This window comes from Podarcis gaigeae (genome assembly GCF_964106915.1).
Source record: "Podarcis gaigeae genome assembly, chromosome: 1".
Taxonomy (NCBI): Eukaryota; Metazoa; Chordata; class Lepidosauria; order Squamata; family Lacertidae; genus Podarcis; species Podarcis gaigeae.
In genome coordinates this window covers 84,036,865-84,062,846 of record NC_139678.1, presented here as the reverse complement: position 1 = coordinate 84,062,846, position 25,982 = coordinate 84,036,865, and the positions used below count along the sequence as shown (strand labels likewise).

The 25,982-nt window shown below is 45.3% G+C and overlaps 2 protein-coding genes across 10 annotated transcripts; one reads left to right on the top strand and one right to left on the bottom strand.

The window, feature by feature from the left end:
* The first annotated feature begins 510 nt into the window (after window positions 1-510).
* ACY3 (aminoacylase 3) lies at window positions 511-9,610 on the top strand. Of its 8 annotated transcripts, none has more exons than XM_083728532.1 (8): window positions 511-1,244; window positions 1,832-1,995; window positions 4,544-4,796; window positions 5,192-5,387; window positions 5,472-5,589; window positions 6,533-6,640; window positions 8,156-8,265; window positions 8,912-9,252. In XM_083728532.1, exons 3-8 carry the CDS (start codon window positions 4,564-4,566, stop codon window positions 9,104-9,106), a joined length of 960 nt encoding a protein of 319 aa, XP_083584658.1. In that variant the 5' UTR covers window positions 511-1,244; window positions 1,832-1,995; window positions 4,544-4,563; the 3' UTR covers window positions 9,107-9,252. The 8 variants fall into 8 exon arrangements, with proteins under 8 accessions (XP_083584658.1, XP_083584657.1, XP_083584660.1 ...); XM_083728531.1 differs by having other exon boundaries at window positions 511-1,303; XM_083728534.1 differs by lacking the exon at window positions 1,832-1,995 and having other exon boundaries at window positions 511-1,303; window positions 5,496-5,589; window positions 8,912-9,610.
* A 110-nt stretch (window positions 9,611-9,720) lies between these two features.
* Window positions 9,721-23,919, bottom strand: LOC310839703 (calcium-binding protein 2-like). Of its 2 annotated transcripts, XM_083728613.1 has the most exons (7): window positions 23,618-23,919; window positions 17,300-17,330; window positions 15,483-15,626; window positions 13,500-13,609; window positions 11,579-11,726; window positions 11,354-11,399; window positions 9,721-11,261 (listed from the first exon to the last, which is right to left on the bottom strand). In XM_083728613.1, the coding sequence occupies exons 1-6, from the start codon at window positions 23,849-23,851 to the stop codon at window positions 11,371-11,373; spliced, it is 696 nt and encodes a 231-aa protein (XP_083584739.1). In that variant the 5' UTR covers window positions 23,852-23,919; the 3' UTR covers window positions 9,721-11,261; window positions 11,354-11,370. The 2 variants fall into 2 exon arrangements, with proteins under 2 accessions (XP_083584739.1, XP_083584738.1); XM_083728612.1 differs by having other exon boundaries at window positions 9,721-11,399.
* Between the last annotated feature and the right edge of the window lie 2,063 nt (window positions 23,920-25,982).

The window sequence follows — 25,982 nt, the reverse complement described above, 5'->3', positions numbered from 1 at the left end:
TCAATGAGGCCAAACTTAGATTCACAAAATGTTTAGAGGGGGTGCGTACCCCTGCGTGCCCCCCACCGAAAAAAGCACTGGATGAAACACAGTACGCTGTGCCGATGTAGGTGGTGGTTGCTGCTTGCTGCTTTCCCTCCCCTTCGCCGTGACCCTTGTTGCCGACACCATCTTCCCCCCTCTCCTCTTGCTGCCTTCCACTACTTTTCTGCTGCTGCTTCTCTTCCTTCTGCCTCCAGTGCAAGGACATCCTTGCAGCATCTTTGCAGCTCAGTATCACACTGCAAAGAAGAGGCCTTTCCTCAGAGCAAGGTATGGCAGTTATGGTAGTCACAGAGAGGGTGGTCACCACTGCCATTTTGCTACCACCATGGCAAACATTGTTGAAAGTTTGTCTCTGCTAAACTTTAAAGTTCAACGGAGGGCCAAGTGTCAGTGGTACCTCAGTCACAATGCCTTGTGCTCTTTCTCTCTGCAGATCAGCTGTTCCTACCATCAGAGCATTATTTGCATTCAGCTTGGCCCTTTTGACCATTGTAGCTGTTTTTCTACATTGACCCCTCTCAAGACATTTAGTTGTATCTCATGGGTGGTATTCAACTAACTCCTTGCCCTGTTTTCTCCCTGTGGCTCCAATTTCCTTATTGTGCTCCCCTGAAGGCAGCCATTTCTGGATTTCTTCTTCTGCTGTTCCTAGAAAGAATCCTGGCTGCCACTTGCATCATCTGCTTCCTCTGTTTGCACCCCCTCAGAGGTTTCTAGCTGCAGATCAGCTAGCAGCCCTCCCACTTCTGGCAGGATGGATGCAGAGTAGAAATTGCCAGCCAACTTGAAGATGAAATCCCCAACAATACTGCAATCCTAGCTTTCTGCAGTTTCTCCATTATAGGTTGAAGCTCTGCTGCTGTCCCAGGGTTTCAAAAATAGATCTTAACACGCTGAACTTTCACTTCCTCATGTTTCAGCACGTGGAAATTGTGCAACGTCTTAAGCACAGCTTCTTTAATTGTAAACCTCTTAAATCTTATCACTAGATCTCTCATTTCACCGCTGTTTGGCTCCCTTGGACTGGGGGCCCCATAAGCTTGTTCAGTGTCCTGCCAGGTCACTTCTACTGGCAATTTCAAGTCCTGGAACCAGTGCAATATAAATGACGCAAGGCCCTCCCATTCCTCTCTCCAGAAGGCCCAGATCTGAACATAAGATTTTACCCTGCATGTTCTCCTGCTTCTCCAGGCATAATTGTAAGTCTCTAGCTGCCATTTTCAATTTCAGCAGCTAGCTCTTTTCGGAGCATTTTAAGGTAAGCTAGAATTTCCCCTTTGCTGAACTTGGCCCCATCATGCACCATGTCAGCATCTTGGTGACACTGACAGGGCCCATTTTTCCTGTTGTTTTAGTTGGGAAAACTGAGGATTTGAAGCTTTCCACTGGAAATATATAAAAAAGAGAAGGGTCAAAGATACTGAAGAGTATTATTGTTATTGTTATTATTGTTGTTGTTAAAATGCCCCATGTGTTCAGCCCCAAAAGGCCTTCTTCAGGGGCTTTCCTGCAAAACAATAGGTCCACATGTGAATTAACCATAGTTATATTTTGGTTTATACATGTTTTATTAATTGCGTGGTCCTATCTTTCTGTAAAAGAAAAAAAAGATGCTGTAGATATTGTTTGTAAACTTGCATCCATATCAATTAGCATATGCAAATAAATGTATTTTTATTTTTATTTTTTCCTTTTTGCTGGTGTTGCATGTCCTCATTTTAGTGGTGTGCTGAGTGGCCACTCTAACTGAAACTTATCTCTGCTATTTCACTGTTTAACCTGGCAGTCAGAAGGAGCAATGGGTCTACATTGCAGCTTCCATTCACCTGTCCACCTCTGTGCAGTCCTATAGAAGAGTCACAGTCTTGTCTTCATAGAATTGTAGAGCTGGAAGGGTCCATGAGGGTCATCTAGTCCAACCCCCTGCAGTGCAGGACTCTTTTGCCCGACGTGAGTCTTGAACCCACAACCCTGAGATTAAAAGACTTCTGCTCTACCAATGGAGCTGTCCAGCAGCTAGGATTCAGGAGGCGCACACATCAGCTGTCTAGCTCCTTCCCATGAAGTCTGTCTTCATGGTTAGAATCAGGCAGGCGCACTGGCAGACAGAAAGGCATATTGCAAAACAAAAACAAAAAATCCCAACAACAGAGATACAATCACAAGCAACCGTGCCATGTTTGAAAGAGAAGGGGATGGCAAAGGTTTTCCCCCAGAGCTGGTGGTAACTGTGGAAGGGATAGCCTCTGTAGCAGACAGCAAATTTAACTGGGCATCAGATTCCAAGGAGAACCCCTGCACCCCATGGTACTCCACAACCAGCCAACTCATAGCTCCATATGCTGCCTGCAAATGTCTCCTGGTCCTTTCGTCTACTTCTTTTAATTTTTGCAATTTATTTTTAATTTCAAGTACCGAAACATATCCATACAAGGATTACAGAGCTTAGTAGCTGTACAGAAAAGAAAGCAAAATAGCGGCTGATGGTTGTAGTTTTAGACGTTCCAAGAAAGGCAATCAAACGAAAGTGTCTCTCCATAAGGTTCAAGGAGTTGATGGAGGGTGAAAACTATGTCCAATTGTCTTAACAAAGTCTCTCTCTGATCCTTTCCTAATTGAAAGCTGGTGACAAACTGCTTCTTGGCCCCTCAGCTTAGATATGAGGAATGTCGTGTTCCCAAATGCTCCTGGGTGTTGCATTCTAAAGGCTGCCAGATTCCCAACTATCAGAAAAACATATTTAAGTTATTAATGACTACAGCAGTTCTTTTGTTAACGTCCCTGGCCGCTCATCAGCTGGGCGTTCCCCATTATCAAGATGTCCAAATTCATGATGTTATGAAAGATGAAACTTGAGAGCATGAGTGCTTCTCCCTCCTCCCTATTTTTTATTATTTAAATCTCATAATAATTAAAGTCATGTGGGAGGGTGTGCACTTGTATTTTAAACAGGAGATTTGTGGGTTTTTTGCATATGCATACCAATAACATGCAAACCATTTAAATGTTTGAGATAATAGTCACTTTAGATGCAAACTCCCTCTGCTGGTCTCTCCAAATAGCACCTATGCTTTCGAGTCATGCCAGGGTGAAGGGAGGTTGCCAAGGCCTGATGAGGTGGAGAAATGGAAGTAGCAGAAAGTTAACTATTTGAAGACACTGCAGGATGCGTGAGGCTTTGAAAGTCCTGGACCGGCTTCAGAAAATGGGAATTGGGAGCATGGTATTACAGTGGTCCCAATCCTGCCTTCAGAACCAAGTCCAGAGAGTAGCATTGGGAAAGTGCCCCCTGGTGGCTCTTATGGGGTGCTGCAGGGGACTGTCTTATCTCCACTGCTGTTTAATATCATTCTGCATGAAGTCGCTGGGAGTGGTCATTAGGAGTTTGGGGGCAAGGTGCTAATGGTTATTTCGCCTTAATCATTGAATCAAAAGAGGCTGCTGCGCAGTTCCTGGGCCATTGCCTGGATGCAGCTGTGAAATGGATGAGCTAAAACAAGCTGAGCTTGTATCCTGGCAAGACAGAGGCGCTGGGGGTGAGTAGCTCCCATGTCTGAGAAATTGGTCAGTTGCCTACCCTGAATGGGGCTGCCCTCCCTCTGAAGGAGCTGGTTCACAGTTTGAGGGGGTGCTTCTGGTCCAGCTTGGTCACAGGAGGCACTGTGGCTAGAAGTTCCTTTGACCAGCTGCGACTGATTCAACAGCAACAGTCATTCCTGGACTGGGAAAGCATTGCCACAGTAGTTTGTGAATTTTCAATGCTGTGGATTTACTGCAATGTACTCTATGTGGGGATCCCTCTTGCTTGATCCAGAAACTGCAGTTAGTACAAAATGCTGCAGCATGATTGCTGGCAGGAGTGAGGCCTTGTCAGCATATAACACCTGTGCTCAGAGATTTGCGCTGGTTGCCGATTTGCTGCCGAGCCAAGTTTAAGGTGTCACTGTTAGGATATAAAAGCCCTTAAGAACTGGGGACCGGTTTATGTATTAGATCGCCTCACCCTCCACGTGCCCCCTCGGCCATTTCGATTGGCGAAATTGGCACTACATAATAGGTGCCACATAATACCTGTTCTGTATTTGTAAGAACTCAATCATTCAGTGTGGCAGCTCCTACACTTTGGAACTCCCTGCCTCTTGAGATCAAGAGGGATCTTCATCGCACTCTTTTTGGTGCCTGCTAGATACATTCTTGTTTAGGCAAGCCCACCCTGAAGCTTAGGAAGTAATTTTAATCTGTTTTAGTATTTTAACGTCTGTATGTTTTAAAATAGGGTTGAAATTTTACTGTTTTATCTTTTGTAAACTGCTTTGAATTTTTTTTTACAATCAAGCAGCATATAAATGTTATGACAAACAAAGGCTTTGCAGAAGTGTCTATTAAGGAGGGCTTTGGGGGACAGAAATAGTTTGGCTAGGTGCAAATGGGGGGAATTTTTTTCTCTGATGTTTCCAAAAGGGCAACAGTCATTTCTTGGCTTTCTTTCTCCTAACAGGAGCCAAAACTACTGCAGTCATGGCGGAACTTCAACGTCTCCCCTCCTTGAAACGAGTGGCTGTTTCTGGGGGCACTCATGGGAATGAGATGTCGGGAGTTTACCTGGCCAAGCACTGGCTCAGCGACCCCTCTGAGTTGCAACGCGGCACCTTCCAAGCTACGCCCTTCCTGGGCAACCCACGGGCAGTTGAACAATGTGTGCGCTACATTGGGAGGGATCTTAATCGGGCTTTCCTCAATGAATTTCTCACGTGAGTCTGTGACCCTGTGTGTTGCTCTGCAGAGCTTCCCTAGGAAAGGCAAGGGTTATGCCACTCCTGCTACTGGGGAAGGGCAACTGCATTGGTTTGCATTCCTCTCAGCTAGATTGGAGGGTGTGGTGGAGTGCTAAATCATCACTCAAGGCTGGATTTTGCTGCATAAGGCTGGGGTGGAGAACGTTTGGCTCTCTTGATGTTTCTGAACTACAACTCCTCTCATCCCAGGCCATTGACCAGGCTTGCTAGGGCTGATGGGAGTTGTAGTTCAGAAACATCTGGAAGACCTCCATGGGAAAATGTCATCTCCAGTCCTGGTTGAAATCCCTCTTTTGGCCCAGGAATCTGCCAATTTGTCATCACCTTTGTTTTGCTCATCTGTTTCTTAGCTCCAAGGACTCTGACATAGACCACTATGAAGTTCAACGTGCTCAGGAGATCAACCAGAGTTTTGGGCCCAGGGGTTCATCTCAGGCCTATGACTTTATGTTTGACCTACATAACACTACAGCCAACATGGGCGCCTGCCTTTTCGTGGCCACTGAGCACTGCCTGTTGCCCATGCACATGTGTCACTACATTCAGGTAAGCCCATGATCCTGGGATCTCCTGAAAATCTCATTTCTCCAGCTTTTTCAGGGAAGTAAAGCTGAAGTTTCCCCTTAAAAGCTACTTCTGTTCTTTTCTCCACAGAAGCATTATTCAATGGGGCCCTGCACCATCTTCCTTTATCAGAAGCCAGGAGAGGAGACTCTTTACCTCACTTCAGTGGCCAAAGCTGGAATAGGTAGGGAGTGATAATCAGCCTGGGCATTCCTGATGGCAGAGAACTGAAATATACTCAGAGTTGCAAAGTGATTTCATGCTCTTTATTCAGCTCATAGTGGTGAGGAGGAATGAATGAAAGTCCCCTCAAAGTATCTGCTTTATATACATTATTTACACAATGGGCTGCACATGATTGGCTAATTCCGGAATTCTACTGTAAGCCAATCAGGTTGTAGATTCACTTCTATCTGGAGCATGATTGGGTGGTTCCTGCCAACCAATCATACTGCTGCATTGTTCTAGGACCAATCAGACTGCTGCATTCTGGATCCTATTGTTCTAGGACCAATCAGATTGCTGCATTTTGGATCCTATTGTTCTAGGACCAATCAGACTGCTGCAGTTTGGATCCTATTCAACTCAGTACATGACAAGAACTATCCGTTCTAGGTCAACTTTGACAGGAGGGGCAGGGCCACTCACCTGTCAGTCATCATATAATTGTGTATCATGCTCCCCAGAGGAGCTCAGGGTAGGAGACATGTTTTCTCTCCCCTTTACACTCACAATAACCCTGGGAGGAAAAATAAGCTAAGAGGCAGTGAGTGGTCTAAGACCACCCAATAAGCTTTGTGGGTGAGGGAGGGGATTTAAACCCAGGCTACCGTCCCCCAAATCCAACACTCTCAACAACGATGCTACACCACACTGGTTCTGATACTGAGCAGGCCAAGGGTGGAAATGTGTTTCATATAGGTGTACTAACGCCAGGTGTTCGACCCAAAGGTAATGGCATGCTGTGCTTAAAACATTACCAAAGCAAGGGAGTGAAATGCACAGGATCAGACCACCGCTGTGCCAGTTATGCAAAAGGCTTTCAGGAAGCTCATGCTTTACGTAAGATAGGCAGAGGGACTCTGCTGGGATAATTCCATAATGACTTCTCTGTTATTCCCCTGCAGCGTTAGAGCTAGGTCCTCAGCCCCAAGGAGTGGCGCGCGCGGACTGCCTTGCTCAGATGAGATCCATCATGGCCTGTGCTCTGGACTTCATTGAGCTTTTTAACAAAGGTGACCTATCCCACCATTCCTCGTTCTGTACTGATTCTTGGGATTTGGAGCTGGTCTAAATTAGAGGCAGGAACTCTTTTCACCCTCAGGGACTGCATTCCCTCACGAGGAGCCTCCTACTGGGAGGCCTTGTGACAGTGGTGCCCAGGCCTAGAGACAAAAGTGGGTGGGGCAGAGCCAGTGGCAAAATGGGCGGAGCCATGGGTGAGAGACTTCCCTTTGCACAGTAGGTGCCATTCCAGCCATGCAAAGGTCAGAGGTTTTGACAAACACACTCCTCTTCGTCTTCCATTCGGCCAAGTGAGAGGCATTGTTGCTGCTGAAGGGCAAATTCCAGCCAGGCAAAAGCACCTGATGAAATCTCAGAGCAGGGCCTGTGTGGTCTAGGGAAGGGGTGTGGTCTGGGAAGAGGCATGAGGGCCTGATAAAGAGCCCCTAGGAAGCCACATTTGGCCTCCACCCTTGAGCTAAATGGATGTGACTGGCATGGGTCCAAGAACTTTTCTTTTGCCTTGCTGTTTTCCCTGGGAAACCCTCTATTTATTCCTGAATCAGAACAAATGTCAGTAGGGTTTTCTGCAAATTGATGCTTGTTCTGATTCAGCAGTAAACAGCGGGTTTTCCCAGAGAAAGTGACAGGACCAAAAAAACCACAAAACCCTCTCAGAGAAATCACAGGAAAAACAGAATAAATTGAAGGACAAAGGAAAGTGTGAGTGAGCCCTTAGATAGTTGACGATGCCTTTTTAATTTTAGTGGTGAATGTTGACAGTCTTTCCCCATCCACGCACACATTTTTCTCTTGTGAGTATATAGACAGAAGTACATAGTAAGCGTCTGGCCTACCAACCAACCACCATACATTACTCAGAAATCATTCTGACGATATAATTCATGTTTTATGATATATGCTTCTAGAGTGGTCCACTCTAGAGTGGTCCAAGTGGTTGTTGTTTTTAAATGAATTTTGGCCTGAAGCCTTGACCAACGCTCAGGTACCACTTGCTGACATACAGCCCCCATAGTGATTGTGGCTCAGGAGTGGGGTGGGGACCCCACACTTTCCTCGGCCCTAATGGACAATTAGGGATGCGGGTGGCGCTGTGGGTTAAACCACAGAGCCTAGGACTTGCCGATCAGAAGGTCGGTGGTTCAAATCCCCGCGATGGGGTGAGCTCCCATTGCTCGGTCTCTGCTCCTGCCAACCTAGCAGTTCGAAAGCATGTCAAAGTGCAAGTAGATAAATAGGTACCACTCCGGCAGGAAGGTAAATGGCGTTTCCGTGTGCTGCTCTGGTTCGCCAGAAGTGGCTTAGTCATGCTGGCTACATGATCTGGAAGCTGTACACCGCTCCCTCGGCCAATAAAGTAAGATGAGCACCGCAACCCCACAGTTGGTCACAGCTGGACCTAATGGGCAGGGCTCCCTTTACCTTTACTTTAATGGACCATTGGCCATTAAGTGAGGCACTCTCCCTTTCTATGGTCTGGTTGTCTTTCTATCTCCTCTTGTCAGGCACATTGTTCCCAGCCTTTGAGATTGAAGCATACAAGGTGGTTGAACGTGTGGATTTTCCCCGTTATCCTGATGGTGAGATCTCTGCTGTGATACATCCCAATCTGCAGGTGAGTATGGAGGGAAAAGGAAAGAAGGGGGGAGCAGACTCCTCCCTCCCTCTCTCTCTCTCTCTCTCTCTCTCTCTCTCTCTCTCTCTCTGTGTGTGTGTGTGTGTGTGTGTGTAAAAAATGTAATCTGTATGCATCTTTGTAGCAGCTGCTGCTTCTCCTACACCAGGCATGGCCAAACTTGGCCCTCCAGATCTTGTTGGCCTACAACTCCCATCATCCCTAGCTAACAGGACCAGTGGTCAGGGATTATGGGAATTGTAGTCCCAAAACATCTGGAGGGCCGAGTTTGGCCATGCCTGTCTTACACAATGTGTTAAAGGACTAGGCTCCTACACCTTTAAAAAGTGTGTAGAAATGAGAATGTTGGTAGGTGTTACAAAAGAGAGGAACCTGCCAAACTTGCAGGGGCCAAAATTCTTTCCCATGCACAATTGTTGTAAGTGTCTTAGCAGTCACTTTCTACTACATCTTATCACCCATCATCCTGCAGGCAGCCGTGTGGAAAAATCCTTGCTGCATCTGTTCCAGCTTCTGTGAGAGTTGCTCTTGCCACTCCCGTGCAGAGAAGATGTAGGAATGCTTGCTCCAGGTGATGCTTCTGACTGTTCTGCCTTTAGCTTATAATCACATCCTCTCTCTTTAGGATAAAGATTTCCAGCCCCTGAAGCCCGGGGACCCCATTTTCCAGACGCTCAGTGGAGATGTGATTCTGTATGAGGGTGACAGCATCACCTACCCAGCCTTCATCAATGAGGCCGCCTACTATGAGAAGAAAGTGGCTTTCGTCAAGATGGAGAAACGCACATTCGCCCAACCTGCACTGCAGAAGGAGCTTTAAATAAGTTACGTTTAACCCCAGGAACAAACCAGACATCACCAGAAGCCAGTTCAAATGAATACATTTTATATCGTCTAAGAAGCCTCTGTAGTATCCCTCCCCTAGGCACCGTATATTTGCACAAAAAATAAAGAGTCCTTGTATAATTTCATAGTTTATTACTGGAGACAGCTCTATCTCGTGCTTATAGGATACGATAACATCATTCTCTAAAACAGTAGTTCATTGCCTTTTCATCCAAAGAATTTGCACTGGGCTGGTCCCCCTGCAAGTTTTCTAGATTGCCTTTTAATATCTGTGGGATGGAACTGTTCTGTTGGAGTGGATCACTGTGTTCTAATACGGTTAGAGTTAGCATGAATAGAAGGTGTGAGTCTAGATTCAAATCCTGTGATCTAGTCAGGACTGCCTGAGCCATTTTAGCTCAGGCTCAGCTGCCCTACCCCCCAAATGTCCTTCTTCATGAGGGTGGTCACAAAAATAAAAGGATGCTTATTTGCATAATCCAATTTTACATGTATCATTGCAAATTTTGAAAATGTTTATAATTTGAATGAAAGTGCAATGCATCTCACTATACTGGGAAAGACTGACCAGGTGACTTGTGTGCCAGCTCAGTCTCCTGCCCCGTGCTGTGAATGGGAAACTTTAAGGATCCAGCTCTCTCATATACAAGGCCCCTGCCCTTCCTTCTTATGGTTCATTATCTTTAAAATGGACTTGGACTGGATTGCCCTTCAGTTAGAGATGACCTTCCAATTAGAGGACTGTCCCCTGTAAGGTAAAGCAGGTGGCCACCCTTTCCCTCTCAGTGGTGACACTGTTGGGAATGACCAATGAGATAATGGCAGTGTTATCCGATGGGTGTGTGGGAGGAGGGAAGAAGGATTCTCTCTCACTTCTAAAATAGATACATAATCTTATGAATGAAAGGTTCCCCAGAGCTCACAGTCTTACGATTCTGGGTGCCTAATTAACGGTATTGGATCTGCCCCACTGCTTTTGCATACAATGCTGCTTTTCCAGCTCCCCCCCCCCCCAATATGCTGCTACCTATGAGGTTGCCCCATACTCAGTTGGGCCACCTAGTCAAGACCCAGAACTGTCTGCTCTGCCTGGTGGTAACTCTCTGGGGTTTCATTCAGTGGGGCTTTCCTGACCTTCCTGCAGCTACCCTACCTCTTGGCTCAAAATGCTGGTGATGCAGCCTGGGAACTTTAGAACGTGGGATATTTGCTCTAACAATGAGCTATGCTCTACAAACCCTTTTATTTTGCAGTACAGGCTCCTGCCAGCTCTTGGCATAGGAGAGAGAAAGGACTTGAACTGTGGCTTAAACTGTTGCACTACAAAAAATACAAAGTTGAGGCTTCAGCAAGGTAGTCCTTGGGGAGCACTTCACATTTTCTGGAAATACATAGCAATGGGCTGGTTCTTCCAGTTTGCTACTGGCTAGGCCTGAGTTTTGTTGTATTGATTTAACAAGACAGTGCACACGCACCCCCAGTAATGTAGCCTAGTGGGGATGGACAGAAGCACACTAAGGTTTATTTCTTCCCTTTCCATCTTAAGGCCTCTGCAAAAAGGCCTTTCATTCATGTATTTGTTTTGCCCTGGAGATATATGGATACCACCATTCAAATTCAGGAGAATACTGACATCCCAAGGAGGAGTGAAATATGAAATTTTGCTCGGATCAACTTCCTGATTTTAGTGGCATTCTCCAGGAATTCTGGGCTCATAGATGAAACCCAAAATACTGAATGTATTTTGCTTTGATATTATCTGTTATAGTGTTTTGCTTTTAACTGAGATTTTGTATACCAGACAGACAGACAGATATTAGATTGGTTTGTGATATAGAAATGAAAGAATAAAATAGAAAAATACTGTGCAGAAAACTTGGATACAGGAAGATCACCCAAAGCTTTAGATCTGATCCATAGTTCAGACGATCTTCCATATCCAGAGGAGAGAGGAGGCCTCTTCAGGAGCCCAGCTGCAGGATAGCTCCCCTGGGCCAGAGTTTTCCCCCTGAGATATCTTGCACCATGTGAAGGTGGAGTCAGCTGGTAGTTGGGTGTGCATGGGTTTTCACTGAAGGACCCAGAACTGGAGGAGATACTGCAGCCTTCTGTGGGTGTTGCCCCACTATCTCGAAGAGGTGAAGAGACATCAAAGGGCAGCCAGCTCCCTCTGGCTATCAGGGAGAAAGGGCAGTAATTCTGGAAGTAAGAAAATACTCACTTCCCCTTTGGATCTTGTTACCTGCTTGACAGCATCATCACAAACTCTGAAACAGGTGGGAAGAGGAGAATCAGTCCCCGCGATAGCCACTGCGTGCACCCTCTGCATCCCCCATGTCATACACATGACGTTAGCCACAATCCACATCTATTCTGTATCTATCCCCCCTAACCCCTGTTGCATTTAGAGAAGACGGTTAATAGGGAAGGTGCTCTGTTCTCTCACCATCAAAGTCCACTCTTCCATCCCCATTGAGGTCCATGTCCTGCAGGATCTCATCCACTTCCTGGCCATTGAGTTGCTCCCCCAGGAGTACAGTCACAGCCTGGCGCAGCTCTGCCCCACTGATCGCTCCATCCCCATCTGTGTCAAACTTCAGAAAGAAAGGCACATGCACAATGTTACCTCCAGCTCAGACACTTCGGTTTCCTTTACCCTCAAATCCTCCAAGATCCTCCCCTTTTCATGCTTACCCCCATGATCCCCAATCCTGGTCACCCCACTCCACCTCGGCTCCTTTATCCTAAGCTGGCAAGCATTTACTAGTAGCTTTGGTCCCCTTCACACAACCACCTGCAGCAGCAAAGGAGTTGTTTCCCTGTGATATCATGCCCTTCAGGAGTGTGTGGGGTGTTGTGTAAATGAATGAATGAATGAATGAATGAATGAATGAATGAACAAATGAAGTATCCATCTAGTGAGAGACAGTTGCAGGTGTCTTTCTCATTCATCTAGTATTTCACCTCCTCATGTAGTGCCAAAGGCCATTGGCTCCACTCCTTTATACATACATAGTGTGCAATTGCCCCAGAGAGAAGCAGCTGTCTCTCACCGCTGTGGGTACCTGGGTGTGAGAAGCAAGCTCATATACCATTTACATTTGCCGGGTCTAACATAGCTGCTTGCAGCCCTACCAAGGTAAGATTGTTTTAGCTTATTTTAGAAGCCGCTCCTTGTTCCATAGCATCAAGAGAAACCTATCAGGCACCTCTTGTCTCGGTTCATCTTATGTGCACATAGCAGCTCAATGAAGAGAACCAGCACTAAGACAGGAGATATGCTTTTGAACACATGTTAGCCATATCTAAGACATACTACTTGCCCCCTAGGAGCTTGCACAACACAGAAACACGTTCTCCTGCATAGGCTGAAACATTCCACCTGCCAAGAAATTTTGTTATTCACACAGACAGCTGCCAGAGGGCAATGTATTAATACTTCATCTAATTAATTCCCTTTATTTGGCTATAGTAAGATCCATCATGGGCAGCCAACCATTCTTCCAACTGTCATCTCTAATCTGTGGAGCCAGTAGGACTACCAAGCACTCCAACCAAAATAAGCCAAGATTATGGTTGATACGTTTTACAGACTAATGTGGCAAACACAGAGCTATTCTGCACACACAGAGCACTATCCAAGACCCTGAAAAGGCTGAAAGAACTTTCATATTTATTTCTGAAATGTATATGCCATATGGCTAGCCCTATGGGGTCTTCAAAAAGCTTGCAGTTTAAAAACAACAATGAAAAATACATTATCTAGTGCAGGCTTCCTCAACCTCGGCTCTCCAGATGTTTTTGGCCTACAGCTCCCATGATCCCTAGCTAGCAGGGCCAGTGGTCAGGGATGATGGGAACTGTAGTATCAAAACATCTGGAGGGCCGAGGGAGAGGAAGCCTGATCTAGTGCTAGTAAGTTACCTTGTTTTGTGGATTGCTGAGAATCAGTTACTTTTTTGACCCATAATAATTGATAAACAATATAACTTGATTCCAGTAGTGAGAGGACAGGGTAACTATGAATGTCTTAGCCCAGATGTGAGGAGCCTTTGGCCCTCCAGGTGCTGCTGAACTACAACTCTCATCAGCCACAGAAAGCACAGCCAATGGCCAAGGATATTGGGAAATGTAGTTCTACAACATCTGGAGGGCCAAGATGATTCCCTGGTTAGTTGCCACCCACATTTCTAGCCTGAACCTACATACTTCTGTGTGTCTTACAATTCATCAGGGATGAATCCCTTATAATGTCAGGGCTTATGGAAATATAATGTGCAGTTGTATCTAAAGCATTACATGGAATATGGTTTGAGGAATATCACAATTCCCTGCTTCTCTGCCGCTGATTGGCTTCCCATCATTACCTCACGGAAGGCAATTTTCAGCTCCCTCACGCCCACCATGTGAGCAGTCTCCTCACGCAACTTTGGGCCCATCATCTCTACGAAGTCCTCAAAGTCTACACGACCTCCCACTATGAGGAAAGAGAAGGAGAGAAAAAGTCAGCTTCCCAAGGACTGGGCAGAGAAGGTAGTTGCACTTTTTATGGAATGACTGCTGCACACTCAGTATCACAAACGGAACCTGCAGCATGGAGAGTTCCTGTTCATTGTTCTAGTCAGTCCACCATGCCCTTCTTTTGCATAATTCTCTATCCCAGGGCTGTCCAACACGTGGCCTGAGGCATCAAGCTCTTTTTTGGCGGCCCTCAGCAACATTTGACAACACACACCCAGCCCCACCACAGCCCTCTGTGCTACCTTCCCAAAGCCAGGTGAGAGAGGTGCTGGGCTTTGGAAAAGAGGTGTGAGAGTTCTGACAAGGTCCTAGCATCATCCTACCTCCTTCCAAAGGCCTAGTTAGCCCTTTCCCAGCTTTGGGGAGGAGGTGGGAGGACTCTAGTACTCTGCCAGAGCCTCATTTAATTTATCAGCTTTGGGAAGGCAGCATGAGGGCTGGGAAGGGGCATCAAATTTTGGTCTCGCTCCGCTCTTCTGCATGACAAGGCAGTGAATGGCCTGCAGGTTCCGTGTGGAAGTACTCTTGCTACCCATTTGGTATGAAAAGTTGGACCTCCCTGCTCTATCCCATTCCCAGCTGATTTACTGCTCCCCCCTCACCCAACAGTCATACTTCATTATGTGGCTACTGAGCATGTTCAGTCCTCATTGGTATTCCCTTGCCACCACCCCCACATTTTTGTACTTCCACAAGCCTTGAGGTTCAACCAGATCTGCTGATACCACCTCCCTTTTGTGCACGGACAGTTCTGTTTTGGGTACGTAAGCAGCAGCACTCACAGCTGAACGCTGGAAATAGAGAGAACGAGTTACTTTCTCAGGAGTAAAATGGTGGTGAAGAAAGGAGAGCAGAGCACTGGTGTCTTGCATTTAAGCAAGCAACAAAGAACCAGCTTATCTACAGCCTGAGTCTAATCATATTGTTCAAAAGCAAGGAGGCTGCTTGTTTATTTAGTTACGGTAAATATATATTGCAGAACGTTTGTTAGCATTTTAGCTGCTGGTACACTGCATGTCAGTTTTGTGTACCATTTGACATATCACAGACTGCAGCTGGTAAGATTCATTTTGAACAGCTAAATATGCTAATATTTTATAAGGCAGGTATGGGTCTACAATATATGTTCACTAGGGATGGAGAGAATTCGGTTCTCTTCATTTCTCATTTTTCCGTTCTTAAATTCTGTTTCCACATTTTTGCAGCACATATATATATATGAGAGAACGTCTCTTAATAAACACATTTCTGTATGCAATTTTGACCGATGTACACATTTTTTTGGAAGCAATTTCCCCTGCTATAATAAATTTGGCATGTTATTTTCCCAAATACATTCATTTTTATGCATGCTTTTCCATACTATGTGCATTTTTGTAAACATTATTTGGCTGGAAAACCGCAGTGCGAGTTCCAAAGAGTAGCTGCATTTTGGTTTGCGTATTGTTTCGGTCAGTGCAAATGTGGTAGATTCTCCTTTAAATGAAAACTGAATCAAAATTCTCCTGCATCCTTGGTGCTCACCTATGCACCTTTATATCATGTGTAATGGAGAAGATGCATCCATTCTCCATTGGCCAGTCAGAACTTCTAGAGACTATGGGGGAGGAGTTGAAGCCTGTAAAATGTCTGCTGCTGCTTCTTCTTTTTTAATTGTCCCTAAAGACAATTCTGAATATCAGAAAGTCTACCCCTGGTGATAGGAACCACTGAAACTGCAATTCTGGGGTGAGGGCATTCAGCCAGAAGCCTTCGGGCTGTAAGGAACAAGGCAGCACTTCCTGAAGCAGATTTTGGGTACATATCCCCACCTGCACCCCGCAACTCACTGCGCATTTTGATGTGTTGGGAGATCTCAATCAGCTCCATCTCGGTGGGCATGTAGCCCATAGTTCTCATGCACTCTCCCAGGTCCTTGTAACTGATGTAGCCGTCCTGGTCAGTGTCAAACTCCTTAAAGGCATCTAGCAGTTCTGCAAGAAAAGTCCCAAAGACATTTCACAGAAGTGAGACAATGATACCTGCCTTGACCTCCTCTCTCCTCATCTTGGGGACACAGGAAGACCATGCAGTCATGCAGGAGACAAGAGGACAACAGAAAGAACAAACTTGCCCTCAGGGGTTGCTCTAGTTATGAAACTTCAAAGGGCTGCTGGATGTCTCTCACACTAATAAAGGCAAGTTGCTTTTGAAGAAATTTAATGCACAGCTTTTGTGTTTGTGATAAACACTGCAAAAAATGAAATTGCTGTGTGGGACTATAATGGCCATTTAGGCACCGGTGTCCTGTTTTCCAACTCTTGATGTTTTTAATTATGAAATGTAACGATGTGACCAGACAACAGTGATTATGCCATGGTCCTAGTAAGTCCCTTGTTGACATCACTTATTTTGCCTAACTAATGGATAGTTCGTAATTAGTGGCAACTCTAAATTAAATTGCCAAGTGGGAATGTCCCACATCTTTTTGTGCCAACCCAAAACTGCTCTCTCATGCACTGTCCCCAGAATCACAACAGCTAGGAAAAGGACGCCATGCATGGTAGTGGGAAAAACTATTACAGGTGTAATCCTGATGGAAAAGATTGGGGAACAGTCAGATCCTTGGCAGGCGGAATAAAGAGGATCAAGTAATCTGGTTGAGGGATGCCTGCTGAGGAGCAGAGTGTCCTATTGGCTCATCTCATCTACTGAGAATCCTTTGCTACACAATTTATTTACTTCATAAGATTTATATTTTGCTTGATTGCAACAACAAACAAACCTCAAAGCAGTGTGATGAGCAGAGGTTGTTCCCAAGGAGAATTACAACACCTAGTTTGGGGGCAGCAAAAATGTGGTACCAACAGTCATTTAGTGAGCAAACATTTTGCTACATTTGCTTTGTAGAATTGAGATAGCAAATGGGTGATGGAGTGAAGGTAAAAATGATTGTTTTATTGACCTTCTTAATTTGAAAGGCCTTTGTGCAGCATAGGGCCAGTTTGCATATAATGCTAAAGGACCATTAATCCTTGGCTTGTCTGATCATTCAAACACTGCCCAGTGGCTTAACTGTGGTTTGGTCACTCCCAACAAAGCACAATCTGAAGCCATGGTTTGTTGTTGGCTTATGATTCTTGGTTTGTGTTTTAACAATGGCTTGATGTTACGTGCTAACCCAACACCCTTCCTTAGCCATGATTCCCCACCCCAGAGATGTTCATTAAGTTACAAAGTCATGAGGCAAGAGCAGCTGGAAACCAAACCAAACTTTGGAGAAACAAGTTGTGATTTGTTTAATCGTTTGTAGGGCAATTTGGGTTAGCTCATGCTTTGTAGTGTTGATGTGCCAAATAATTCATAGCAATTTTATTTTCATATGTTCATGTTGTACATGTGATTTTTCCTCCCCAGCATTTTGAATGAAATGTGGGAAATTTCTCTCTCTTTTGCTCTGATTTAAAATATACATTTGGCATCACTTCCAAACTAGGATGCTGAAGAACTATCCCAGGGATATTTGGGGAAAGTGACGGGATCTGTGCACTGCCCTTTTACTGTGTCTGCTGTAGTAAAAAACAGCATACTGCATTTCCCCTCTCCTGTGCCCCATGAAGTTTGGTCTCCAATTCCCCAGCACCTTCCTTCAACAATGCCAACTCACCATCCAGCTCCACTGGCGAAAGCTCCCTCTCCTGGCAAATAGGGAGACAAAAAACAAGGAGAGTAGAGAGTTAGAACCCAAAGTCTCTTGCAAACTGCTTCTATTTATTCTGTCTAGAAGTGAATCATCATGAGCAGAGTTAAGCGGGTGGATGAAATATCAGAACGGGAAACTCCTACAAGACATTTGTCTGTTTCTTTGCTTTTTTTCTAAGCTACCTTATCTTCATAGCAATGGAGCTGCATTAGGAGAATGTACCTCTTAGAGGAAAATATTTATTTTAGGGTTGTCAGACGTCTGGAATTTTCCAGACATACTGGGTATTCAGCCCTCTTAAACAGCATCCAGGTGGAAATCACTGAAATGTCCAGGAAAATGTATGGCAGACATATGGCAGCCCATGTCGGTAGTGATGATTTTGGTGATTTTCATTAAAAAATAACTCAAAAACTCATTTTTTTGTGTTGAGTTTCTTCAATAAAAGCTCAACAACTTTGGTGAAAAAAAGAAAAGCTAAACAACTTTGCCAACAACTTTTGTGTCCAGATTTTCACTTTTTCAAATATGGCAACCCTGTACTTGGATAGACTGCCGAGACTCAAAGACTAGTATCAGCAATTTGCAGGGCAATCCTTTCCATGTCCCCTCATGCATAAGCCCTACTGAATTCACTAGGGTTTACTCACACGTAGGGTTAAGATTGCAATCTAACTTCTGGGTTGTATGTCTCCAGCTGTGTTCCCCCTTTTCCTGACTGGATCATCAATGGTAGGATCCTGCCCAGGTTGTCAGCTGTCTTTTTTTTAAAAAAAGGACTTTTCATATATTCTCCAATGTTTTGATTTATGTACCGGTAAGTAAAAGCTGCCTGGTCTTGCACTATGCAGTTCTCTTTTCAATCATTTCAGGAAATACCCATCTATTTCCAACCACACTCAAAATATACTTACATGACTTAACCATACTTTATGTAATAACATCTGATTATTAATATGTGCAGTGCAGCATTTTTTCCCATTACCTAACGTATTTGTCCTGGAATCTGTTTGCTTTTGTATTCCATTTATTAAATTCCAGATTGGATCTGTGCAGCCCAGTCTTACATGTGTTTACCCAGAAGTAAGATTTAATTAAGTTCAGTTGGTCTTGCTGCTAAGTTAGGGCACATAATACATCCCAGTAAATATCACCTCTTCCTCAAAGACAATTCTTCATGTGATTACAGTTCTGTCAGGTATGTCCTCCTAGTGGTGCAGTAATAAAATTGCCAGCACATTTGCAAAGCTCCAGACCTGTTGCAAAGGTAAGCAACTGCGTGTTGAGATTCCTGCAGTGGGTTTGGACTAAATGACTCTCAGGATCCCTCACAACTCTACAATTCTATTATTCTATTCAGGAAATAGTTGTAATTCACAGTGCAGCAGCAACATGTATTCAGACAAATGTACATTTTATGTAGTCAAACAAAGGTTTAAAAAAGTTTCCAAATAACAAAAACAAAAGCGTTTTACTCAGCTTTACACAACAATCTTCTTCAGTACGTTTCTTATTGAACTACCCTCTAAATTGTTTCATTTTCACTTTCTCCCATACTGTATCAAGATTTATATCTTCCTGACTGAATGATGTATGGATATAATTTGGTTCTCAAAGCTCACCATTATTATTACCCAGAGTTTTATTGGGGGGGGGGGATATCTGTAGCAACTGAAATGTAGACCTCCTTGCCTTTTCAACAATTTATCAGGAGAAAAAATCATACAGTAGGAAATTAAGGCTGCCACCCTAGTATACCTGATTACCCGGACATAACAAAGTGAACAATTTTGTCCAAAATACATAGATTCTCTGTATCTAGTGCTTTTTTTCTAAAAAATAAAATAAAAAAATATTTAGGGGTACTCTCATTTTCCTACTCATGTTGAAATACTGCCCCTCAATGAGGCCAAACTTAGATTCACAAAATGTTAAGGGGTATGCGTACCCCCCAGAAAAAAAGCACTGGCTGTATCTAAATATGATGGGTCCCTATTGAATCAGCAGGGTTGTTGATAGCTCTCACTGAGCCAACCAGCCTACGTCAGTCAATATATATTCAGTCTATGTCAGTCAATATATATTCTTAGCATATTTATTCCTCAAATAATAAACTCTGATGATGAGCGCCAACAGGAATGAAGCCAAAACATAGCCACTGAAAGAACAAGAGGGATGTATCAGCATGTATGGTTGGGGGAAACTCCAACGCATACAAGAGTATGGGGGGAGCCTTAAAGGGCAAGGAACCCCCAAAACAGTCCAGTGAGAACTGATTATGCTCAGTGCAGAATTCTGAATGTCAGCTTGGGAAGGAAAACTAGAAAAATGGGGAAATGCAATATGAGTATTCTGCACAGTTGACTGCCTGGAACCTTGAACAGGAACATACGTTTTGGGACCCCTCTATAATTGTTGATATCACAAATGTTCTGGTTTATTTTTGTCCTGCTTTTATCGTGCTATAGCCCCTCCAGACGACAACAACGTGGTAGCATTGGGAAAGCATCAAGGAGCAACTAAAAGCAGAATAAACCCACCTCTCTGATGCATTATCACTGTGTCAAGAACGTTATGCAGAATGCATTTGCTGTGAAACGCCCAGTGCACACTGCAGCATTTTATTACAGGAGTTGCCTATCTTTACTGCTAAGCAAATATTTCCCTGTCAATGTCCTCTGAGAAGTCCCCACCCCACCCAGTCCTTCGGAAGGCAGCTCATTAGCAGGGAGGGAAGATTGCATAATAAACTGAGGCTCAGAACAACCCTCCCCACCTCCACCCCACTGAGAAATCGCTTCCCAAATTAACCTGCTGAAGGTTGGATTATATGGATTGGAGGTCAAGAGCAGATCACTGACTCACCAGATCCTTTCTCTGCCATCCCTGTGTGAATAGAAGAAGGCTGCTAGCACAGGGATGCTGACTAAAAGCTGGTGCTGCTGGTGCTGCTGGTGCTGCTGCTCTTAGGGAGCTGACTGCCTGTGTCCCCATGGGACCCCTCAACCCACTCCCAACCAGAAGAGAGCCTTGGGAAACCCCAATGGCTAGACTACAGTTCCTTCAGCCCTTCTCCCCACCTATCTCTAGGGCTAATGGGATTTCCTGCCCTCCCAGCAGGGCATCCTCAGTCTCCAGCTATTTATATGAACTAATCAAGTTGGGGTCAGGATGTTGCAGAGGCCTAGTTATAATCTTCACAGGCCTTCCACCACCCCTCTTGCTTGCTGTGTCCAAGTGGATCTGCTCTGTTCTGGTTCCTGAAGCCCACTCAGCCTCTGCACTAAAGACTAGCTTTTGCATCTGCAAGGAAACCTTGGTCAGGAAATAAGCACCACGGAGCTATCCAAAGCTGTACATATCAGTGGCCCCTACATCAGGGCAAGGTAATGGGAGAGAATAAGGCTGGATGTTTTGGACAGTTAGCCCCAGCCAGCACAGCTGTGCTCCAGTCAGCCCCAGCATCATACAACCTTGCAGGCTGGGGCTGATGATAGTTGCTGTTGTTGTTGTTAAACAAATGTATAGATCACTTGTATAGATGGCATATAGCTATCTAAGCGGTAAAACCGGAATAGAGCACAGGAACACAAACTCTAAGAACAATAAAATAAATTCAGCAAACTCTAAAATAATACCCCATCCATACAAACTTTAAAAACAGTGAAAACATTTCATCTAATATAAATTACTGGGTTACACCTCTGGGAAAGGTAAACAGAAATGTCTTCAGTAAGTGCCTTAACCTTCATAATGCCAGGTGCTTGTCTGATTTCAGCTGGTAATTAATTCCCAAGAGCTGGAGCTGCAGCACTCAAAACCCAGTTTCTAGCATGGACTAAGCACATCTCTGGAGCACACAATCCTCTTGGCAGTGTCCTGTCTGAGCAGCTCAGTCGCCAGGCAGGAATATAGTGGGCAAGGTAGTCCCTTAGATATCCTGATCCCAAGTTGTTTAGGGCTTTTAATGCTGGAAGTGAAACATCTGGGGGGCACCAGCTTGAAAAAGGCTGGAATAAGGCATACAGATGCAGCAGTATTACAGAGTTGTAATGTAGGCAGATTAGGCTACATTTGCCCATATACCCCAGTATTGTCCACTTTGACTGGCAGCATCTCAGGCAGAGGGCTTTCGCATCCCACAATCTTTTTAACCAGATATTCTGAGCTTGGCGCCTTCTGCAGGCAAAGCAGGAGTTCTGCCAGTAGCTCAAAATATCTATATGTTTCCCAGTAGGAATATACTGCTTTGGAAAATTCAGCATGCAAGCTGCCATCCTAATAAACTGCCATCCCTGCTCTCCAGGCATTCCATCCATGCCTTACTGCCAGTAATATACCCTCTTCTTCAGTGAAGATATCACGCTTAAACACTCTGCTGAACAACTAACTTTCATTAATGCGATGCTAGGCTGTGGAAAAATGTAACTTGGGTAGCAGCAGGGCCGGATTTAGGTTTGATGAGGCCCTAAGCTCCTGAAGGTAATGGGGCCCTTTATATAGCAGGCGGGGCCCATTACTTACATCATAGGAGCCTACACAACACAAAACACTGGTGCTGTATGTAGGTTTTATTTATTTGTTTTTTATCTTATATTTTGGAAATGTACATCCAGTTGATTCTTTCCTTTAATTTTTTCGGGGGGCCCCAAGAGAGTGGGGCCCTAAGCTATAGCTTGTTTAGCTTATATGTAAATCCGGCACTGGGTAGCAGGGCTGCTCGCAAAGTGCACTCCCCATGTGCTCTGCTCAAGCAAACCATTGTATTTCCAGGGTCAAAATCTGAGGGGGAACCTGGCTCTGCAGGTTTGCAGTGGGAAACCAGCAGCGCACAGCAAAGATTGGCTGGTGCTTGCGAGGTCACAAAACCAGCCTGCCCACTTTCCCTGGAAGAGTTTTGTAATTCTTTTCAAAACTTTTCTCAACAAGTAAACAAGATGGCAAACAGTTCAATGGCTGAATACATGACATCCTAAAGAAACACAATTAACAATGGGACAACACATTGGAAGCATAATAGGAGAGGCGGCAAAGCTACCGTATTTTTCGCCCCATAGGACGCACCTAGTTCTTTTGGGGGGGAAATAAAGGGGGAAAAATAATTTTCCCCCCAAGGCGTGGGGCTGGGGCGGGGGATGCCCGAGCTTCCCCCGACCCCAGCCCCCAGAACAGGCTGCTATCCACAAGCCTAGGGAGCCCGACGGGAAGTCGCACTAGTCTCCCCAGGCTTGCAGATATCTGTCCCCCGAGCTTGTGGGGCTGGCAGCCTCCAAACCAGGTCGGGGAATAGCGGGATGGCGGCGCTCCGCCTCCCCGCTGTCCCCCGAGCTTGTGGGGCTGCCCGATATCTGCCCGAAGCCCAGGGTGCGCTCCGGAGCGTGCCCCGTGCTTCGGGCTGCAGGCTGCCGCCTGCAAGCCTTGCGAGCCCGGCGGGAACTCCTGCCGGGCTCGCAAGGCTAGCGGATAGCTTCCTGAAGCCTGGAGAGCGAGAGGGGTCGGTGCGCACCGACCCCTCTCGCTCTCCAGGCTTCAGTGAAAGCCTGCATTCGCCACATAGGACGCACACACATTTCCCCTTCATTTTTGGCGGGGGGAAAGTGTGTCCTATAGGGCGAAAAATACGCTAACTATTGTACCAGTATACCTAGCTGGCCACTATGCCCATCACTGACACTACAAAGGTGGGAGGAAGCCCCATTCATTTCACTCCCACCCCAGGAGATCATTCTGTTGCCACTCCTGTGGACACCACCTCAGCTTTGAGCCAACACTGAATGGGCTACCTGCCCCCACCCAGCAACTCTGCACAATACGTTGCTTGTACTCCATCGCCATTTATCCTAGACCACTTTCCGCATTGTCCTTCCTGAGCCCACTCAGCCCTTACTGCTCCGCTTTCCTAGTTCCCTTTTCTGCATTCCCCATGGGGGACCTGCAACGAAATGCAGGGGTCACACTTCCAGGCACGTTCATGCCCACCTCCCTATTTGATTCCACGCACTCTCAACCATTAGCCAGCATCCCATGCCTACTGAATCTGCTCAGTCCTCATTTGACTGTTATAGGGGTCTCCCCTTAATATTCTTTATTTTTTTTCCTACTTCTGCAAACCCTGGGTTTCCCCTGAGCCTGCCGATACCACCTTCATGTGTGTGGATGGCTCCATTTTGGCTACACAAAGATCTCCTTGGAGCATGAGTTTGCCACTGATGTCCAGGACGCATCGCCTCTCAGCCCCGCTTCTCCCTTCTGCATCCCCTCCTGCTACAGACAGCAACTCACCTTGCCAAAGACAGTGTTGAGGAAAGGAGAGTAGGTCTTAATGGCAGCTGCATGGGGGTCAGCCTGATGCTTTTTGCTGTGTTTGCGCCCGTGGCCAGAGTTGGATCTTTGCCTGGATTCAGAGCCAGGGCTTCTGCTGCCCTTGGGCTCGCTTTCTTCCTTGGGGGGCTGCTCGCCTTCCTGCGCTTTGCCCTTGGCCGGGCCCTCTGCCTCTCCGGACTGCTTGCGTTGCATGGGACAGGTGTCTCTCTCGGAGATAGGCACCCTGTGAAGACTGAGAATGGGGGGGGGGGGCTTAAGAAGAAGCCAAGAAATCCTCTTATACTCCACCTCCAGGGAGGAGCAGGGTGGGGTGGGGAAGCCAATTAGTGAGGATTATTGTAGAGATGGCAGGGCTGGCTTCCAACCCCTTTGTCCCATGGACAAAGCCATCTCCAAGCTCTCCCATCTATAGCTGCCAAGTGGCAGAGCATGTGTTGATGTTTTTCCAGGCACATTGCCTTGAGCATGAGCGAGCCGTCTCCAGTTAAGCTCTCCCAAGCAGCTGAAATGAGGACATCAGTGGCCAAAAGGAGACAAGGAATTAGGTCCCAGAGGTGCTGCCTTTCCGGGGTTGCAACAGTGGTATAAAGTCACCACGAGACAGTGGTTGTAATGTACCTGCTCATCACGCCCATAGCACTTGCAGTCCTTCTCTACTTTTCTGTTCCTTTAGCTCCACATAGTGGCTGATTTTCCAACTCTGGACACAAGACACCACACCATAGGATGTTATGCATGATTATTCACAAGTCAGTATAACTCACGCCCTAGTCTGCAGAAATGCAGCCAGGGTCTTCCTGGAAACAACACTCACTTTGGGGGGATGGAAGCCAGGATAGTCTCATTAGCCTCAGGAAAAGAAGAATATGATATATGCAAAAGGTGATTCCTCCAAGCACTGCGCTGAAATTATTGACAACTCATGGCAACACACACCCTTTAGAACAGGGATGTTTAACAAGTTGATTGCGATCTACAGGTCGATCGGGGCGTGTCAAAGCTCAACAACTCTGGTCAATCCAATGAGTAGATCATTGTCAGCTTTTTTTATAGTCGGAGTAGATTGCAGTCTCTTGGAAGCAGGATGTGCCTGCTTTAGAACAAACTGGATTTAACAGGCGGCTCAGGGTATATGAAAACAAAGCAGGGAATAGGTTCTATGCAGTTGGATTACATTATATGTGTGGTGTAACAACATGCCAGCTTTCAATTTACACACAACTCAATCTCAATTACGTTTATTGCTTTATTGTTAAATGAACAAGGTCATTTCAAAGATCATAAACAACAGAAAATAAAAAAGGTAAAATCAAAAGAAGTGAAACCACTTTCAGCAGAGGGAAGATAATGAAAGATAGTAAATACAAATGCCTTTCAACAAAGCAAATCTCCTACATTTCTGAGCCGTTGAAAAATGTGCAACTTTCAGTGTAACCTTTTCCCTCCTTGTCAGATAGGTGATGGATTCTTTTAAATAGGCCATTCCTGTTTTGCATCATTTTCTCATCAAATTTCCTTCTAGGCAGAACATGGTATAAAATATGGCAACATATTGTTAACTGAGCTCCACAAATACACATTAGCTAATCTACTGCAATTTTATGGTAATAGCCCTAGCGATAATGGGGAAGCTTCCTGTTTCTGGGAAGGCCTTATGTAAGTAAAAAAGTGAAATGTTTGATTAAGTAACTAAATATGGAGTAAGTCCAATTGAACACAGGGGGGCTTACTTCTGAGATGTTTGCAATGCATCTCTCTTGCATGTGTTACTTTAATAAGTTGAATGTAACAAAAATATAGAGGATTTAGCAAAGTCCTTATCAGCCATATAAGCTTCCTCAATTGGTTTAGTTCTTTTTTGCAGCAGTTTTTCATGCATTTGAGCTTCAAACTGGAGCATCCAGTTGCAGACATTTTTGGAAGTATTTTGGAAATAATACAGATAATGCAGATTGTCATATCACTACATAAGCTTAATATGCATAAATTGTTTGTGCTCTAATTCATGCAACAGAGATCCCAGTCATAAACTTAAAATTGTTTTGTGGTATTTACAATTGACCCACCTCTGATAACATACAGATTCACAGAGGAAGCAGTTTCCCAAGCATTCATCCTGAGCCCCGGGGAGATCAAGAGTGGTAGTCAACTAACTTTTTTATGCAAGTTAGACCCATTGAACATTAATTCCAATGTATCCACTCTGAGCAAAACTTAGTTGAATCCCAATCAATGTCTTCAGTTCCTGCAAAGGTCAGGATTATTTGCAGAGACCTGGTGCCTATTCGGACTAATGGGGCAGAAGGCTGGAAGCCAGGGTCAA